We start from the raw sequence: 21,337 nt of genomic DNA on the forward strand, positions 1-21,337 counted from the left end.
AAGGCGAGTAAAGATCGGATGTTTTAACCAACATGTGAATATTATATACACACATACTGCTTTAGAAGCATCACTGTGGTTCTTGGCCTTGACACAGTACTGACTTGACTCACACAGTTTTCAATAGTGATAATGAAGATCCTCAAATCTTCGAGTGACATACTCTGTTGTTGTTTGCACTGTTTGAATCGAAATGAAATTTTGGTGATGAATGGATTTCTGCAAAATCTGCATTGTATTGCATAAAGTGTTCGCTGTTTCATGTCATGGGTCAAGTCACGGTCCGGCTTGTCCTTCATGAAACACCCAACCCCAGTACAAACACCAGGCAAGACTCTCTTCTCACTGCTTATAAACCTGGTGTTAGACCTCATGTGGGTTCCTGCCAGCGAATATTTCTCCGGTTAAACTAAGCGTTTCTGAGAGAAAAAAGAAAAATGAACACATATCACATCAAGAGAAAATGCACCACCATCTCTAGTAGCACCCAAGGACAGAAACGCATCTGGCTAAATGAAGATAAACGCCTGTGGACCATTAGCAACAAGATAGCATCTTTAACAAGCCTTGTTTAAGAGTGTCTGAAGGCAAATTAATTCATAGTTACTCTGCCGGCAGACAGTGTGTTTTCGTGTAACACGCGCATGTATATTTATGATGGAATTAGTTTCAAAAGGAAGTCCCCAGAGGAGTGATTTTGAGTGGAATCGCAGCTACAGTGCAATTGATTTCACTCCATTTATGCTCTTTCCCACTGGCAGTTTGTCTTGCAAAGGCAAAGAGGCGGTTTCTAATCTTCTATGTAGTATCCACTAATAAAGAGAGCCATCAGTGTGTTGAGACAGCAGGGCAAACAGAGTTAACAGGCAGATTTGTAATGATAATGGGGCAGAAATAGACTTGTCTGCTTAACATCGGGGATGAATCACACCAGGGGAAAATTTATCCTCCAGTTCGGAGAGTAAAACCGCCACAAAATGCGGCAGTCAGACTTAAAATAACTGAGGAAATTGAAAAAGAGCAGCAAAGTGGAACTGGCACTGAGGTTTAAATGTGTGCAGCGTCAGCACCTACATGTGTAAGTGTGTGGACATGAGTCAGTCGTCCGTAATGAGGTTGCCAGTTCGGTGACAAAATACTCAGAGCGGTTTCCAAACTGCAAGAAATATTTACTTAGCAGCTGTCGAAACTTCATGTGTTTTTGGTTAAAGTCACATTTCCATGTCGAGAGGCTTAATTGGAAAGTGTGGCACACTCCGAGTGGCGCGGCGAGGCCAACCCCAAAAGCCACAATCGGCGAGCGATAAGTATCTTTCCAGCTTGGACATGTGTTTCTCATCCAACATATCGGAGGTCAAAACAATTTTCCAATTTTGGCCGGCGACAACAACAGACCCTTGTGTCGAAGAATTTAAGACAGACAATATAACTATAAAGCAAGGTTTACGGTTTGTTTAAAGAGTGTTTTCATGTGAAATATAACTTTACACACTGCTGCCATCCAGCTCAGCACTTAAAGAAAATGGCACTTCATGTGGTCTGAAATTTAAAAAAGAACAGAAGCATCTTCTCTATGCCCTGAAGGTTGTGCTGTTCAATCTGCTAATCTCTCCCGTTTCCATATCCCTGGTTCCTACACCACTTATAAAGATAAGTTAAAACAGCACAAAGGGAGCTGTGGGTTTTTTGATTAATCTCATCCTGAGAACAGATTCATATTTTCTCTCTAATGTTGTGCTGGAGCAGATGTGTCTGCATATGTTTTCCTGCACTATCCAGATGCTACAGTGAAACACCCATGTGCTTAACAAGCTGGGGGACATAAAACACTGTCAGAGACTCCAAGGTTCTTCTTCTGGGTTGCACGCAAAACAGCTAATGATGAGCGCTTATAAAATACAGCCACAAGTTTGGAGAACAATCCCTTTCTGAAAGAGGCGCAGTCGTAAGGAGACGATAATCGGGGTCTATAAAAATCAAGGTGAACGACAATATGGTGAAACATTACAGAGTCCTAATGAGATGCACCATTTTTTATTTTTTTTTGCAGTGTGTGTTCTGATAAACTGTGTAATAAGCCTGTCTATCACACAGAGTTATGATTACAGGTCTCTAGAGCCATTTCAGTGTGTGTGGGAACCGCCAGTGTTTTTCTCTCCTCATCAGTCGGGAGAATTCATACATTTGAAATTTGTGTTTCCAAAGTTACAGCCACAGATTTACACCAACGTTGCTTTTAAAGTAAAATACAGCGTGAACAGTGCTATTTTGCAGTGATCACCAGAATAGGTAAATCCTTTTCCACACCGCTGGCAGACTGATCCAACACATTGAAGACCATCATAAAAGTTACTCGTGATGACCCCTGGCCATAACAAAACAGTAATAGTTGCAACAGTATTTTCTCACAGTATTTCAGTAAATGGTAGTTACCTTTGCGGCAGCCAGCTCTTGGGTGAGTTCCTTGATCCCCTGCTGCTGCTGGACTAGAAGTTCTTGCAGAGACACCAGAGTCTGTTGGAGCTGGCCGACTGTGAGGAGAAGCAGGGAAACACCATCAACTCAGCTGGCAAAATGGCGAAACATTAAATAAAGACGTGACGAGAAAGTGAAGTCACTCGGCTGACTTTAGAGACATTTTCAGTTCCGCCAACATTAAATGCTGGCACCACTGTAAGGCACATAATTGTAATGTAGAACAATAGCACATATTTTATTAGTGCACATTACCACGGTTTTGAGTCGTGACATATTCAGTCACTTATCAAATCCAACACTTCCGTCACAGCCTTTTGGGCCAAAGCCCTGACAGTAGCTGAGGAATAGGGGTTGCACCTAGGGTAGAGATATTAATCTCTGGCGTCTGAACTTAAATCAAATAACGGTCTCTAACCTTCCATTATCCACCCAGACACTGCCTTCTAATGCATCTTAAATCCTCAAACGATCAACAAAGGAAAAACAAGGCTCTCATTTGGGAGGAGGCTGCCAGACAAAATGTCCCCCCTAATCCTAATAAATATTGTTCTTTTTCCATTGACTTTGAAGATTGAATTAGTTCAAGTGTTGGTGTTGGACGAGGGTGTATGATTACAAATAACACCAGGCACAGTTTGTTGCCCCTTTGCTTCCAGTCACGCGTGTATTACCAAACAATGCATTAAGTTTCCCCGAGCTGATTATATTACAGAAAACCAATAAACATTCATATAAATCATGGGCGTGTAAAGTGTTAAATCAAGCCTAATAGGATTAACATCAACAGTTATTGTGGTGGTCCACTGCTGAGGTTGACAGGCCACTGGTTAAAAGCCTGAGGAGCAGCAGCCGGCTGGCCGGGATGTAAAGATCCCTCCCATCATATTCAGCCCAGCCCGCACAAAAGGCGCAGCCCTGTTTCTTTGAAAAACCAACGCAGACAAAATATTTGATCTTCCACAGAAGCCAATATATTTCACTAACACCTGTGTTTAAATGGGTGGAGTTGTATCAATAAAGGTGGGGTGCTGACTGTGTTTGATCTTCTCATCTCACAGAATACTACAAAATGCGAGTTTGAGCAGGATCTCAACCATGACAAAAAAGAAAAAAAATGAGCCTACATTTTAAATTTGCAACTCGGCTTGTGAGACCAACCTTTCAGAAGAGGCCAATTAAACTAAAATACAACCGCTGTCCCGACTTAAAAAGGTGTGACTGTGACAGGGTGTGCTGGCTAAAATGGCCCTATTAGTGTCTGATTCCAGCTCACTGCGAAATAGCTTATCCAGATGTGTGGGTCACTCTTCCAGCTGTTCCATATCTTGAATTAACACTGGGCTTCTCATTTTCAGCCGCTCCAGCTGAAGCATCCAAAATTATTTGCGTCTCTCGACTAGACTGAAATGAATCCTATTATTTTATTACATTACAAAGAGATGATTGTAGAAAAAAAACAATGTGCAGGGCTGGCTACTCGACACACAAGATTAATGCCATACAGAGACATTTCATAAATATGTGTCCGTACATCAGAAAAACTGGGAAGAGTTGGGCCGTGAGCTGCTCAAGACGGCATTTCCTGTCTCAAACTCCTAAACAGACCACAGGAAGAATCCACAGACCAACCAGGCAGATTTGTCACTGAATGTTTTTGACACCCACTGATCCTGTAAAGGGATTTTAACCCCTGATCTGACTCTCACAATCGCATGTGTCAAAAGATGAGCAGTTGAGCAACAGGTGTGGAAGATTAAGAAGAAGCAGGCGATGCAAAATTAAGAAGCTGAAGTTATGAGGAACCGAAATAAACAACTGACGCCAGCAGTTGGCATCCCCACATTAACAGTGTTCTGACACAATTATGTGGACTTGGCAGAGGAGCGCTCCCACTGAGCAACATTCTAAATGTGAGATATTGCCTTATTCATACTGGGCTGAATCATGGTGTCCTTTCTTGCATGCAAATGTAAGGCGGCATGAACCGGAGGGACGTTGCTTGTGTGCGCATCATGAAATATGAGACCAGATATGTTTGGCAAGCAGCTGCTCTAAGCCGGAGTGCACACATTGTGTATTCAGTAAATTATTCAGGAAATACCTCGATATAATGTAAACTACATATGTCCTTGTCGGTCCATGCCTTAATGGCCAGCTGGTCACCAGTATGGCTTTGACTCTCCAAGAAGGCCCAAACAGTACTCTCAATTCCATTAGAGCCAAGCTGCACGGACAGACTTCTAAAAGCCATTCATTCATTGTCTGAGTGAAGTTGTTGGAATATCTTAATGGGAGTTCAAGGCCTATATTCTTAAGCTGAGGCTAAGCAACTTACACTTGAAATAGCACAGCAGACTGTCCAGGAAGGTCTGTTGAATTCCCCCACTGTGGGACCAATACATGACATCTCATCTAAACAAAACATTGTAAAATATTGTGGCCAATCTGGTCTTCCTATATACCAACTAGGGGAAGATACCTCGAGAAGAAGAGTGGTGAATGACGAATGTCGGACACAACGAAAACCATTTTATGACACTTGAGACGTCATTCCTCAGGTGACTCATCTGGCTATCAATGTTCTTTGTGCTATATGTGTAACCGATTCTGAGTCGCTTAAAAAGGTTATCTTTTGTGATGTAATGTTCTATCTTGGGCTCAGTGTGACTTGATACTGTGATAACTATAAACACACCATGTATTTATGAAGAGCGGAGTCAAACACGACTCCTAGTTGGTCTTAAAAGGCATGTGGCATCACAGGCAGGAGATGAAGAAAGCATACGGTCACATTATAGAGGAGTGAGCAAGAGGAAAAGGGAGACAGAGAGAACTCTAATTGCATCCCCGGCTGCTAACGACAACAGTCATTAACATACAATAGCAGCTCCACAACCGCAGTCATCGCAAATTAGTTCCCCACGCTGGCTGAAGAAAGGACTCCAGTAGCAGGTCGCACCTCGTCGCAGGAGAGCGTCCACAGGCTTTCGTGGTGAAACCCTGTCCTTCCCAACAGGGAAAACTAGCTTTGTATGTTGGCAAATCTCCAGAAATTGATAAGGGTAAAAAAAATGGGCCAGAGAAGGAGCCAGAGGAAACGTGTTTGCATAGTTGGGAGAAAATTGACCATAAAAGAACATGTATTTGTTAATCAGATTCCGGGTGACACACCTTGCACGCAACCACACACAACCTCTGTCCTCAAAGCACCTCCTGCAGGACAATAGCATGCGTGTACGTGGAATATATATATAACAACTATAAAGACTTGATCTGACCAAATTTGAAGATGAAAAGAAATATTCAGCTGTTTCTTGACCGGCATGTGAAGGTAATATTCTTTCACATCAAAAGTCGAAAACCCAGTTCCTTTAGTTCACTGAGGCATTAGTCAATGTTACAAGAAAGAAAAAAAAAATGACATGAAAATGAAGCTGCCCAACGGCAAAGTGACATTATTAAAAACACATAATTTGATATTAAAAGAAAAGTATTTGATCAAGCCAAACACAGGTGAGCTTTTATCTCTAAAAGAGCTAATTTCTGGATCATCATTTTCAACTTCTTATCTGTCAATGAATCACTAAGGAAATGTAAATGTTTAAAATAATCCTCAATTATTTTGGATGGTCTCAATTCATTGACTTCACACAAAGGCTTACAAGAAGACAGTTTGTCTTGCAGCCGGTCCTCACCAACACCTCCTCCGGTTTTTAATTACAGTCACGAAGGGCAGGTAACTCTCCGTCTGACAGATAAGTTGAGATTCTTCACCTGTCACTGCAGACTTAATCACTCTGGTGCCACGCTGCACCCTGCCACACTGAAACAACACACGTGTGTACAGACGCTCACACCAAATTAAAATGAACCCTCCCCTTAATGGTGAAGAAGGTGCGTGATGATGGTGGTGGGCGGATGTTTGGTTGGAGCCTCACGTTGGTGCAATGGGGAGAGATGCCAGAGAGGGATGAGCATTGAGGGGGATGTGTGGAGGGAAGAAAAGTTGTCATTTCCCAACTGCTCATTAATATTCCGAGGTTAAGAGCTTTTCAACGAAACGTAATTAATTGAGCCCGAGCCTGACAGTAAACAAGCAATTTCAAATTAAAGCGAAATGACAGTGGCGTCATTTGTTAAAAATGTGCGGGGCCCCCCGATTTTGGCGACAGATAAATGAGGGAAAATGTTAAGGAGGGAGAAAGTGATGAAGATATTAATCTTCACCTGTCTGTGTCAGCGTGCCACTCATCGTCGCGATGTTGCTCTCCATCCTCTGCAGATGCTGCTTGTCCTCTCTGCATCCCATAATGAGGGGAAGGATGCATTTCTGCAATTAAAAACGTGGCACAATATTAGACCTCTCTCCGGTGGGAAAGGACAGGGAGATGAGGAGGAGAAAAAAAAAAAACACGGACCACCAGGAGTCGAAACATCATTCCACTAGACGAGTGGCTCATTGTGTAAACTGTCTGATGAAGTGCAGCCATTTATAAAGCAGACTGTCCGAGCCAGTGATTAAAATATTTAGAGTTGACACCATTAGTAGATGACTAAACAGACCAACAACAGCTTTGATAATCGGCTATTGAACATTTTTATACTTGTGCTCAGGACTCATGGTTTCAGAACCATGCCAAATAATTATTTAGGCATGTAGTAGCCTTGTTCAAAAAATGGAAAAAGCATAAAGAAACTCACTGCATCCAACTATCTACTTAGTACTAAGGAGATAGTAGGTGAGTTTCAGCTCAAGCTACCGGTAAGCAGGATTTATAAGAAATGAATTCTGCTTTTCCAGATGAGTCAGACTCAGAGGAATAACAGGGTCTGCAACAGGACAAAAAGATTACTAATGATGTAAAACTAATTCTAATTGAGGAACATCTCCATAGGTAAGACCAGACAAATGATAAACAGCAGCGAAAACCTTATATGGATGGTCATAGCCGTCACTTGAACATCACCCAAACCAGAGGAAAATGATCTGTGTTAAAAACAAAACGCTTCTTTTCATCAAGCTAATAAGGAAAAATGCTTACTCTTTATGTTTTGATAAAAAAACAGTAATTCAGTCTGACAAAATGCACCAAACATAACCCAAGTCAGTCAGTTGACTTACTGACCCTGCACCAACAAAGTTAAATCAGAAGAAAAACCACCACAATGAAAAAAAAGAAAACGAAACATCAAAAATAGTTCACCAAAACCAAATTCAATGCAATTTTCGTCATGGATTTGCCACCAACTCCACATAACTCTACCAAATGATACGACCATGTGACAGCTAAATGACAGCGTCTGTTATCCACCGTGGCTGTTCACCAGATGGGAGTCCGGTGTGTGGAGCCAAGCAAACCGCCAAACTCATAAAGTAGGTTTTCTTTATTTAAAGACGGCATAAAGATTGGTTAGTTCCTCAGAGGCGGTAGACTGTGATCCGTGCCAGGTTTTCTTCCCCTCCCAGGTGGCAAGTAATAAACACTTTTTAGAGAAAAAGATTAAATGAGTGTCAACACGTGGTAATTAATAAAGGCGTTGCAGGGAGCGAGGTGTTTACAAGCGGCACTCTAACATAAATAAAGTACAAGCAGACGTGCGGACATATGGCGTAGCTGGCGCTACGCAACATGACATGACAGCAACCTGTGCCGAGCCACTTGGAAATCCCACCTGCCAGGTGACCAACGGCTGGCAAACTCTGCGGCATATAGCTGGGGATCTCGTGCTTATACACACACACAAGTATCGACGGGCGACTGAAACACAATGAAGCATTTCATAAATAGTGACGGTTCAAAGTTAGAGTGCTTCATATCAGTGTTTCAAATGGAGTCAATTTTCTACTGTTTAACTGCTGTAGCATACAGTATTGCTCAAACACCTCTTTTCCCCGGTCCAACTCTGGGTTCTTCAGAAGTTCCTACACCAGACTGGATGTGATTAATATCTCCACCTGGACGTGGGTCTGACCCACATTGGCTTCCTACACCGAACCACCTCAAAAGACTCCCCCGATCACAGAAGCAGTTGTTCTACTTACTGAGTCAAATTTAGATGAGTAAGATAAGTCATCCCAGCCTCAGAAAATGCTCGTCGTACATATGAAGTGAACTGAATAGGCGGAGTGAAGTGAGCGAGATCATCACCGACTTGAAGCGTGGTAGTTTTAAATAACACCAGAGCTGAGTCACGAACCCATCCAGCTCTGAAAATCATCAGAACTGGATCTAGTCACTAAAGCTACTCATTGAAATGTAATGTATGGGAAAGGCAGATCAGCAGAAAGCAGACAAGCTCAGAGGAACAGAAAAAATATTTACAAATTAGAAAATGCAGGAGTGTGACTTACTTTGTAGAGCTGATGGAAGCCAAACGCTAAGCCCACCATTAAGAAGGTGATGGCGCCATAGTCTCTCCATCTGTAGCCTGGTGGACCTGGAGAAGACGACCAAACATGTGGTCCACCATGTTCAACGACGACAGTCATTTGCAATAATCTATACATTATTTACAAAAGAAAATGATGTGTGATTTCATATGTGATTTTTTTTTCTCCCGAACAATATAAATACATTTTTTAAACGACTGAAAAGCGGTTACATGACAATACTTTGTTACTTTTTCACAGCTCATATGAAATCACTGTCATGTAAGTGGACTGTTGGTGGTTAAAGCTCCAAAGACCAACAAAGTACGACAGGAAACACTGAGTATTTGCTTTCAAAAGTTAATTTCAAAATAGTTTAAAAGCATTTCAGAGCCATTTGACCTCTGGCAATATTTTAGCAGATGCCATTGATGTCATGTTGTCTGTGTGATTTGACATGCAAATCTATCGCCACTGTCATGCTGAACTATACAGTAGAATTTCAAGGTGAATGGTTCTTACTCTCTTTACTCAAGGGCACGAGTCATTGCCATGGCAGCATTCAGCGATGAACCTGTAACCTTCCCCATCGAAATTTCTTGAATCATTCCCCAACATTCATATGGTAACCACATAAATTTGGGGCTTCATCAACATTACAGCGACGATAGAGTGTCACCTCTCCAGAATGCTGTGCTTCTGAAAAGCCCTGGAGTCCTTGGTGCGGGTGGTTGACCCTGAACAAGACTCACTGCATCATCAGGGGTCTTCATGTGCCCCACCCACCCCCACCTCTGCAGGACCTTTCATTCTTCCTCTGCCACTACCTTTTTCTCCAGCACTTCCACTCTGCCACCTGCCGTTTTTTTTTTATTTGGTCACTTAAGCAGAGGAACTGTGGTCTCCATCCCCCGTTTTTCCAATCTCCTCTCAAATTTATTGGGTTCAGTGGAGGCCTTCCTGTCCTTCTACTGCGTGGAAATAGAGATCAGAGTATCCATTACTTCGACAGAGATGGATGCGGGTCTCCGTGCACCGTCCCTATAACAAGGACATCAAAGGGAGGTAGCCCCCACTTTTCGGCATGACCCCCCACACTAGACTCCCGGCTCTCACCTCATTATGCAGCTTCCTTATAGCCGTTTTGATATAAAACCCCCACTATGGACGGAGAGGCGCGAGTCTTCCTAACTACATGGCCATCCCATCAACATCACTTTCATTACAAAACATGAGATGCCGAGGGAGTCAAGGACAGTGTGGTAATAAATGAGGGTGGAATACATCTGGAATCATTGTCATATGGGTTAAGCATTAGGTGGACTTCATTCTGCATTGGTAAATCAGTGGACAGCACTCGTAACCTCCTGAGGCAATAAAGATATAGGTTCTATTCCGAGGTCCTGCCAGAGTGGAACCCCTCTGAAAGAAAAGTCGGGGGTGCCGTTCGCACTTTTTCACCTCTTCTTTGTGTCCGGCGTCTCAGTCGGAATAGTTGGGACTTGGGTCATAATGAGTTGTCCACTCAAATGAGAAAGAATGGAGCAGAGACAACTCACATACAGTGTGAAGAATAAAGGAAACAGAACTCACTCTGCGCTACAGGAACCAGGTAGGGCGTTTGGTGTGGATGAGGGGGGCCAACAGGGCTCAAGGGCAGAACTTCCTCAGTGCTGCCGGAGCGCTGTATTGCCAATTCTACCTCCAAATCGCTCAGCCCTACAAGCAAAAGACATTCAAAGGCATGACTTTTGTGCAGAACGACGACTTCCCTGAGGTTCTACATTTTAAATACCTCCCAACATGAACACCCCAAAAACAATGATGAGGAAGCATGTCAAGTTTGTTTTTTATTCAATTTCATCCATTAACCTTAAAAATGTATTTTTACTTCATGACGCATAAAATTCATAGAGCAATTCAGGGACATCAATCAAGGGAAGAGTGTGTAAAAGGTTCACTGAGTGAAATTGGAGACTCTCTAAGTCTATTATCTTCCACCAAAGGCAAAGAAAATCCGAGTCGCTCTAATTCTCAGGTTATATTTCCCATGTGGAGGTTTCCGACGCCCTAGACAGCAAAAATGCATTATTTTAATTCCTTCATTGTAATGTAAATGTATTACATAATTTTGCAAATGCCAATATAATTTAATCTTCAGATCTTTTTTAATGATTTTAGTGATGATTAAATTGCAAAGGGCTCCCCGGTGATGAGTTCAATGGGAGGAGAGAAATAAAACCGAACATGAACATTTCTTCTCGCAGGATGGAAGGAGTACGAGAATATTCCACACTCGGTGATGAGGTGCCTTTGTTTAATGTCTTCATGCAGATTTTAGAATAATTAGAGTTGATTAACTTTTTCTTTTCTATTTTTTTTTTTTTTTAGTCAGTGAAAATGAATTCATATACGAAGGAGCAAAACAGCATTCATGTACACATCAGCTTTCAGAACAAGATTGTTGCTTGAACTGCAAATATAATGGAAATAGTTCTCACAGCTTTCATATCAGAATACAGGGGGAGTAAAACAGCTATGGAAAAAAGGCAAAACTTTGCAATGGCTGCAGTTCTCAACACATCACCAACATTTTCAAAAAACATCCCTCATGCTTCAGTATTTCAGGATTCACAATAATTCACTGTGGCATCATTACAACAACAACAACAACAATAACAACAAATAAAAAAATCATGTGATGATACTTCAGCCCAGTTTTGGCAAGAGGCTGTCCCTCATGCCACCTATTTTAAACGCTCCAAGGACTGTAAATGGCCATGAAAATTGTTGAATAATTGAAGGCAAATATTGGCCAGTGGTCTACAGCCCTACAGTCTTTAGTGCCAGGAAGTGGTGAGTGCCATGTGCTGAGTTTGTGCAGTCAGATTGCACTGTCAAATAAGCAATAATGTGTCCCTGGACTCCGGAATCATCTGACCACAGCAGACTCCATGGTGGCAGACTATTGAGTGAGGCACACTCAGATCTCAGTTTCATCCAAAGATAGGGGTGAAAAAAAAAAACAGCATTCCTTTTCACCTTGAAATGTAAAATCTGGAAACATTTACGTTGTCATCAAATGTAAATGTATGTACATTTTAATGATCAGTGACAGCTTTGATGCCGATTATTTGGCAAATGAAAGCTGCAAGGACGCACGGAAATTCATAAAGCTGTTTTCTAGTTAAATTATAGATCGCCACGTTGTGATATGTTTATTGTTGAGGGGAATGACAACAAATGAAAGTAGCCTTAGATCCAAGGGAAAATAAGAACAAGGTAAAAACTAGTTTTACATATAAAAGGAGAAGACCATAAGGGTTTATGAAATGTATTAGGGGGTTCCAAAACCTGTGGAATGACCCCAAGGACCCCTATTTCAGATTAAACCGCAGGGGGATGAATTTTAAGACATAAATTACACCTAATGACGACACAATAAAGAAAGAACAATAATGGAAAGCTATTCTGTATTTCATTATACAGTATTATTTGGTGCACCTGATACACACGCACACTGCCTGTTTATGAGTCACCATATTAGCAGATGCTCAGCAAAAGCATTTGCTTTGACCTTGCCATTCTCATTGGGGCATGAAATTACGGTGCTGGCACCTCGATATTACAGCTATAAATACTGTAAACTGCATATCTGGGCAACGTTTTCTATTGTCTTTCAACATAAACCTGATCGGTATTTATTTAAAGGAAAACCCATTGCTGGTCGGGTTATTTACAGCTCTATTTCCAGAGGATCGTATTCTGGGGGCATTTTTTAAGGGCAAACGGGAGGCAAGGCTCTTACATTAAATCCTTTTTTCTGATTCTGGCACTTCTAGATTTTATGGGTCAGGACCTCTGCAGGGACAGCCAATTATAAAAATTGCTTACTGAAAAAAAAAATTGGGGCATTAAAAGAGGAGCAAAGTCTGAGTTACGACGCTGCCCTTGAGAAAAATTACTTACATTTTCGACACAATGTTTTTCAAAACATGCATGGCAAGAGACATAAACAAGGAGGTCAATGGGGGTTTAAGAAGCTCTGAAATGGTAAATAGTTCAACCAGGTTTAGTGCAACTGCTTGAAAACATCGCACCCTAAATAATGACCACTCTCATACACTATTCATTTATGTATTAAAAAGGGAGACACTGTGCTTATTTACCCGTTTTATCACCTTGTACTGATGACAAAGTAGGTAAGGCCTAGGCTAGGTGGCGCCGTGGAGTAATTTATAACCACATCAATCCCTTCACCATCTTCACAGGCCTTGGTCATTGTCACTTTTGTCCGAGAGGTGAGTCACATAACCCCACTTACAAAGACCATCCTATTAAGATCTGGGATGATGAACTTTATCTTTACCCTTACCTTCATACCAGGTATGGTAATGGGCCACCTATTTCCCTGCTGACCCACGAACAGTGGTCGTCTATTCAGGGTGAAATCTATTTGTGTTATTTATTCAACGCCATTAAAACCTGGTGCCATTAAAAATAAATACCTGGCGATAATTTATGTCGAAGACCCTGGATCAAACACAAGAGGACATTGTGACTGAACAGCTGCACTTTCATTGATTTTAAGAGCTTACATCCCAATGAAACCAGGAAACTTTACTAACTGTGATCAAAGTGCCTTGATGTTAAACTCTTCACCATTATCATTGTCATTTTTCAAATGGGTTCGAATATATTTGCATGAAGTTTTAGCACCATTTTAGCAAAGAACCCAACACATCACTTCAGTTATTGTCTGTGCCTCATAAGACCAGAGTACAGCATGCCATTCAACCTTCAACACCCTTGAAAACATAAAATAAATTCTCCATGAAGTGACTTTAAAGTGAATCATGCAGTTCTGTCACTTTTAACTATTTAAGTCTCTTTGTTGAATGTAGGGTTTCCCTATTGATTTGCCATATAAATGACTTGAGCATTTGTTTGGGCCGTGAGGACACAATGTTCTCTCCGTGGTAAAGAAAATTCACTATATTTGATCATGATATATTTGAAAGCCAAAATAAGGTAAGGAAAGTGACTTACTGTGACGGTTTGGGAAAGTGAAGCAACTGCAAATATAAAGCAATGTATATTATTGATGATCTTCAATCATATCAGATTGCAACTGCATTCACTGTATTAGTTTGATAATGGAGAATGTGAAAAATAATCCATAACACGCGTTGCCAGAGTTCATTTCTTAACTAATCACCATGAAGCACTTTACGTCGAATGCACTTGTGTGAAAAGTGCTTTATAAATAAAGCTGATTGAAAGTGGAATGGTCTTGGTAATGGCGTCGGCAGCAAAGTGAAGTCAGTTTTCGCCACCGCGGTCAAAGTGACACGCTGGAAGCTGGAAAATGTTGTTGACTTTGTTGTGGGAATTAGATTTTTCTTGGTAATTACGTGTGTAACTGCTAATTGCCTGGGCCAAATTGCAGCGCCAGGATTTTGCCCTGCCACTCCTCCCTTGTTAAATCTGATAGTTAACTTTCACTCTGTGCGATGTAAGCGCATTACATTTCACTCAAACACAGTAAAATTTGCTCGGTCTTGGCGAGCAGGTGAAGGGAAATTGCTTTGAGGTGAGTGACTTTAAACACAATCCATTTCCCGAGACTTGCAGCCGCGAGAACCACACATCCTCGACTTTACATTACATCTAAGTGACAAAGTTTCAATACTCCAGCCAGTTCATTTGCCCACCACTCAGAGAGGACAGCCATAAATATTGCACTGCATAATTGCCAATTCAGACAGCTGAGCGAAAACAGAAAATTGTATTTTTCAATAAATAGAGAAAGAAAGCTCTCTATTAAGAGCTCTGAAAATGGAGCGATGTGAGCACAGAGGCATCCTGCAGTGAAGATTAGGCCGGCAAAATAATGTGCGCGGGTGAGAATATCGTGCAAAGATTCTGCAACATGCAATTAAAGTGGGCCCCATTTTCTCCTTCATCAGCTGTCCGGCGTAAATACTGTCACCAAGAGAATCCAATTTAAATTCCACTCCAGCGGGAGATGGTATTGTTTCATTTTATGTGTGCTTTGACATTTCTGGCTGTTAATATGAAGTAAAATCTGGAGTATTTACATAAATATGGCATTAAGCCGTATTAGAAATTAAGAGTGACATATCTGCAGTGGTGGCAGGATGCGGAGGGCGGAGGATGATTGAGTTTTGTGGTCGTGTGGAGGAGATGGCAAACCAAAGCCGTTGGTCTGCTGTGGTGTGTTAACAGCAGCTTTCAGACTCAGACGGGGGGACTTTTAGAGGATATTTTCTTTAACCAACATTAACTTACGGAGCCGGTTAACAGTGAAGTGAAATACTTTGTACGGCACTTTAAACTGGAAAGGTTCAATATTCAGGAAACCTTTTGTTTGCAGCACACAGTGTGAGACAACGCACAAATGGTACACAAGATGAGAGGGTGAATTTGAGCCCACTCCGACTAACCCAGTGTCCCACCATTATCTTTAACCTACTCAGTTCACACACCCGAGAAGTCAAATACAAATGTTTTCATTTTACACAATATCAGTTCAGAATCAGAAACAGGAAACACACAAACAAATGCAGTATTCTGTGACAACACGCATACACACAACGCAGAAATAACAGTCACAGGATTACTTCATACATTAAAAGTCACTCACTGATTTTGTGCATGTGTGAGCACATGCACACGATGACACAATATGACTGACAACCAGTCATTTGAAATCAGCTTTGCTGCAAATCACTTTTGTTCAAAGTAATAACGAAAATAAGAGCTCGACTTCAGAGAGGTTTTCAATACACCGTTTAAAAGATTGCCCGGCACTGACTAAGTAATGCTCCAATACAAACGTGAAACATTTCCTGTTTCCATGTTATATGACTATAGTGCACGAGTTCTCTCATAAATCCGGCAGAGTGCTACTTAAACATCCTTTTTGTTCACTAGAGTTGTACTCATCTTCACCTGGACTGGCCCGGAGATCAATGTCATCATGCAAATCGACGGGTTGTAGTTTAGATCTACAGCGGAACGGACTTTCCAAAATAAATTTGCATTAAAGCGTCATACATATTTCATGTGCGTGAAGTGCAGCGAGAGTGAAGCCATTTTCCAAAGCAGGATACAGAAAGAAAATGAAGGAAGACGATATATTTAGCATCGGCTGAAATGTTTTGTAACAGAGATTCTGGTTATCTGTCAATAATCGGAGACAGGGACGTGCAAATGATAAATGATATCGTGGGTCATTAAGGTCACGTGAGATGTGTGAATGAGCATCTGGCCGTCATGGATTTGGTTTTGGGTTACCTTGCTCGGCATGTGTTTACTTTGCACATCCGAGAAACTAAAATGCCAAAGTCTTTGAAAGTCCTTAAATAAGTACATATCTGTGATGAAACTCCATTAGCTGGGTTCATAGTGCTGTTGCTGAGAGATAAGCCGCCTGTGACAACGCCGGCCCTGCATGATATCGAACACACATAAATGAGTTCAGAGTAATAAAGCTTTTTAAGTTTTATTGCTCGAACAATATTGTTCCACGTGTCAGAAAGAATCCTGATGAATTGCAAAGAAACTGTGGAGTAAACAAATATTTGGCCTGAGCTCCTGCTGGAGAAGCCTGGCTGCCTCAAATTTACAATAACAGCTAAATTAAGTAAAAGGGTTAAAATGCTGCAAGGCAATATTGATAATTCCATTGAAAATGCAGAGGGTATTTGTCAATATTAATTTTCCTGAACCCAAAGGAGCTTCCCGACTGGTGTGTCATCTATTCGCGGGGCTTGAATCATGCACTCTGAAGCTAAATCGACCCCTATTACTTCCCCGAGGGCAAAGAGCGCTGACCGTAACCTTTGACCTGGACAAGTCAATTTAAAAAAACACAAATGTGCGTGCGTCTTTCTCCTGCAACATATTTACATTATACGCTGAAATAGGAAAATGAATTCATGTTTTCACTATATAAATTGTCTAATACTTTTTAGAAGAGCACTGTTTGAAATGTAACAAAAAAAAACATTACATTGGCACACACTTGATTTAACACCACAGTTCAATGGAAACTCATAAACAATTCCAAATAATTACGACAATTTTATATTTAACAACTAAGTTACTCAGTCGGTAAAAAAGATTGAATATATATATATATATATATATATATATATATATATTTTTTTTTTTTTTTTTTTTTTTTTTTTTTTTTTCATAAAAATATTTAAGGGCATTTTTGTCTTACATTAAAAAAAGCATTTCTTGTGTTAAATATTTAACATACATTTAGGGAGTAGGAGACAAAGATTTAAATCTTTGTCTCCTACTCCCTAAAATAAATAATGACTTTTTCAGCAAACTATTTGTTGTTTTCTTTAGCTAATACTGAAACAAAATTCTAAATGTCTTACCTTTCTTCTTTAAGAAGGCTTTTCGAGTGGCCAGAGGGCTCTGACGCACTTTCGGGTTTTGCAGGAAGTTCACAGCGGTTGTGATCTGCAAAAGAGAAAAGTGATTTAACTCCATATAATGAGATGATGTGGAAATGGGATGAGACGTCGGTGAGGAAAGCTGAGCATTTAAAGTTGAAAGTAGAGTTAAGAAAATGGTTGAGATGACATTACGTAAGGGTGGGGTTAAAGTCTGAGCTCTCAGCTGCAAAAACCATGGCGTATATTTAAGAAAATGGTTCATTATAAAATCAGGGAATAAACTAATGGATTCCATTTAATGTGCACTTTCAAGCCCCCACACACTCGGTGGTGAGGAGAAAGACCACCTGAGCACTTTCATACTAAACGTGGGGAATGACCAAATCAGCAGTTATAAAATTAGACCATCAGGAGCGCCGGACAAATGGAGTATGGAGCGTAATTTGCTATTACCCTCCTAAAGACAAACTTCCATTCTAAAGTGCGCAGTGAAAGAAAATCTATACTTAATGCAGAGGTGATCATTTGTATCTAATAACTTGAGAATCATAGCCTGAAAACTTGTGTAATTCTGCCAGTTAAAAACCTGCCGTGATCAAATCAGCCGGCCTGACGGTTGTAATGACTTGAAACGTTAATGCACTAGAACGTTAAATAGCATCAGAACATCCGAAGTTTTTAAGTGCACTGCTTTCATCGATTCTATTATGTTTTCCTTCGAGATGCCCCTTAATTTTCCACGCCAGTATGCATTTCCAAGAACCTGGGGGAGGGGGGGGATCTAACACGTTCCTCAAATGGCATTAAAACATACATTTGGAAAAGGGCGCCGTGAAGTGGCGCCTCTTGAAACGGAGAAATATACAAGAATCCATGGAAAACTCAGAAAGGCACAGGCGATTTGGATGACTTATTGCACCTGTGGTCCCTGTGATTCAATTGTAAAAGTCATCCCTCTAATAGGTTGAAAGGTTTTGATTACTCCTTTTCTCTTAGTGTTGAAAGATACAAAGTGATTGAGCACCCTGCCAGGGGTAATTCATTTTTGGTAATGCATTGCATATAGTACGAACTGGTTTCAATACAAAAGAGCTGCAGTTGAAACTTGGGGCGGGTGTGGCAGCGAGTCTGCGATTGGTTTTTGTGGAAAATAAACACCCGAGGATTACAGGTGAGGTTCTCAAACCCTGGGATTAATGCCGGTAGAAGGATTTGACAGGTGCACGAGTCGCCAAACACTCTGCCTTTTACAGCAAACACAATGATATAGAGAATTCATGATTCAGATCAGGTCCCATAACAAGCATAAATCGATTGAAAATGTAAGAAAATAGCAAGGCAACTATAAAAATGACTGTGGAATATGCTTAAAAAGAAAATTTAAAAAGACATTGGCAATGAATAAAATAGGGCACAAGAGTGAAGTATTTGTAGTATATACAGCAAACTGAATCATCATGAGAAAAGCCAGGAAAAATAAGGGTCTCAATGCTTGCTTAACAATTTAACATATTTTGAACATGTACAGTTTAGAAGAAAAAAAAAATCAGAGGTTTATGAGACCTGACATGGAGGCCTGGTCCTCCTGCTGGGATGGCAGTCCCTGTTGGCGTTTGACAGTTACATCAAGGGTTGATCAAGAAAGTTCGGCATGGGGAACTACACTGAACGTAATTCAGGTTCCGCCTCCACTCTGACGTTTCAATGGGAGACGGTGTCAGAAAAAAAAGGTCCCAGTGTCACATCTGACTGTTGAAAGTAAATACCTCTGACATGTGGCCACAATAAAACAGCAGTGGTGATTTTTATCAGTGGACCCAATTCATCCCCAGAGATGCTTCTAGAATTCATTGGGTTGGCTAATGTAGGCTTTCACTTGTGCACCAGTGTGACCTTGATGCACATGAACGTTACTTGAGGAGTATGGAATTTCAAGGGTCTCCATAAGCTCAATGCGTATAAAAGTCATCGGCCCTTTCACAGTGACATTAAAACACTTGAGCATCTGCATGGGGCCCAAACTGTATAAAGAGGAAGGGAAATGCTATCGTATTTCCATCTTATTTAGCCCAGTAACTGAAGATAAAAATATGAATTAAGATCCAATTGTTATCACAGTAAGGGAATTAAATCTGTGTGAGACAGGATGACCTCATATGACAGGAAAACGCTGAACGAGCAAACCTTGTTGACATTCGCCTCCAATCTGAATAGAGCGATATTGACAAAAAAAAAATTGTGGTGATGTAAAAAGGCCTCACATCTTGCTAAAGACCAGCGCTTGCTCAGCGGCAAACTAATGAGACACACTTCCATTTGGTTAGTGGCAGATCTTCAGGGAAAGGAAAAGTGCTCTTCTTAGCAGATGACATAGATGCTTTGCACAAGTTCTACTCAGACATTTCAATCAATTATAACCACATTGCACCGATTTCAGTCTTGTCTTGTTATTGACTTATAGATCATCCCTGTTATAGTGTTGGGTAGCACACAACCAGGCTTTTAGAGGGGTGAGATGGATAACACTACAAGGCACATTTGGGCTCGCAATATAAATAAAAGGAGAGAAACGCGATGAATTATCTTCCATTCTCAAACTTACCGAGTCTTTTTTTTTTTCTTCTACTTAAGCAGTACTTAGGCTTCTTGTAACGCTTCTGGTGAGGAGTACCTGCTAATGCAGCAAAGTGGTCGGTGTAAAGGGCATGAATCTTTACAAACCGGATAACCAATAAAGGGTCAGGTATAGCCGAAAAAGAGGCAAAAACTCAATCACGGGAGGAGACAACATTAACCAACACACTTAAAGAGAGGGAAGTTGATAAGAGGACACGATTACAGGGATATTATTGAGTTTGAATGGACAAGACTTGGAAATGCACTCATCGGAAATTTACTCTTGTGATATCTTGACTTGTGAAACCGAGAATCTAATCAGTTTACGTTCGAACCATCATTTCAACACGTTCACATCCTGTGTAACCAGTTGTTCCTTTTAGCTATACCTCGTAAGAGCTCTTAACTACTCTATAGTGGAAGGCTGTATTGATATATAGTGCTACAATACAAGGTTGCAGTGTATAGGCAGCAGAGGAATTGCTGGTATTGTAACTGCCAGTCTAGTACTTTACTGAGAAGTATGGGTGAAATCCACTATAAGCTACTTGAAAGGATGGAGACTCATCTTTCTTTAAAATCGACTGAAGCCTCACTAGTAGGTTTATTTTCTTCATGTTTTATTTTGTCGGAACTGTAAGAAGATGGCAAGTAAGCCTACAGGTCCATTTAAGCTAGTGAATTGAATTTTTCACAGCATAACTTTACACTTAATAGAACGTAAAGTCTGGTAGGGGTCTAAAAGGAGATCATTTAGATGCGCAGGATTCAGTCTCAGTGTGAATCAATTCATTCCAAATTGCCCCGGTCTGTACATTTGTGGAGAAGTGCCCCTGATATAATAACACACTGACAGACATGGACAAAAATTATGTTAGCCTTGTCTCCGATTACAACCCCCACCCCAAACACCATTTTGGTGGACCAAAAGCGAGAGAAAGTGAGAGGCAGTGGGGAAAAAAAAAATGAAGCCCTATATTAATTTGGTGCTTTCATGGAAGATTTTCAAACACGAGTCTTAAATGACTGAACCCTTTCCAGGATACAAGAGCCCTTATGAAACAGAATGAAGTTTTAATGCAATTATTGCATTTCCTTTAGTTGCCTGACTGAGTGTGATGTGGAGAGCAGTGCTTTTTAATCTTTTTAAAAGAGCAGCTTCTAATTGTGACATCCCTCCCGCCTTAATGTGACCTTTAGCGGAGGAAGTACGGCCTCGTGGGAGCAGCTATGGGGAATTATTGACCCTGAGAGACATCAGGAAGAGAGGTGAGGACTCCACCATTTAGCTCAACTCCACAATCATTCTGTCATTGTAGCCAGCAATGGGAGACTTCCATTTAATGTGTCATACAAACATAGTTAAAAGCCTTTACACTTAGATTTGGTAGGTTTAGAACATGCATAGTTTTCTCCAATATAAAAGGTGTTG

At 40.9% G+C, this 21,337-nt stretch overlaps 1 protein-coding gene across 1 annotated transcript in view; it reads right to left on the reverse strand.

Annotated features, from left to right (window-relative positions):
* Window positions 1-21,337, reverse strand: part of pex14 (peroxisomal biogenesis factor 14) — a 44,234-nt gene that overhangs the window by 7,185 nt on the left and 15,712 nt on the right. Inside the window, exons 3-7 of the mRNA XM_053849150.1 lie at window positions 17,269-17,353; window positions 10,442-10,567; window positions 8,831-8,916; window positions 6,706-6,808; window positions 2,434-2,531 (exon numbers count right to left, since the gene is read on the reverse strand). Of these exons, the coding sequence (XP_053705125.1) occupies window positions 2,434-2,531; window positions 6,706-6,808; window positions 8,831-8,916; window positions 10,442-10,567; window positions 17,269-17,353 (498 nt within the window). The remainder of the gene's footprint in view (window positions 1-2,433; window positions 2,532-6,705; window positions 6,809-8,830; window positions 8,917-10,441; window positions 10,568-17,268; window positions 17,354-21,337) is intronic.

Source organism: Synchiropus splendidus, chromosome 18 (genome assembly GCF_027744825.2).
Source record: "Synchiropus splendidus isolate RoL2022-P1 chromosome 18, RoL_Sspl_1.0, whole genome shotgun sequence".
NCBI lineage: Eukaryota > Metazoa > Chordata > Actinopteri > Syngnathiformes > Callionymidae > Synchiropus > Synchiropus splendidus.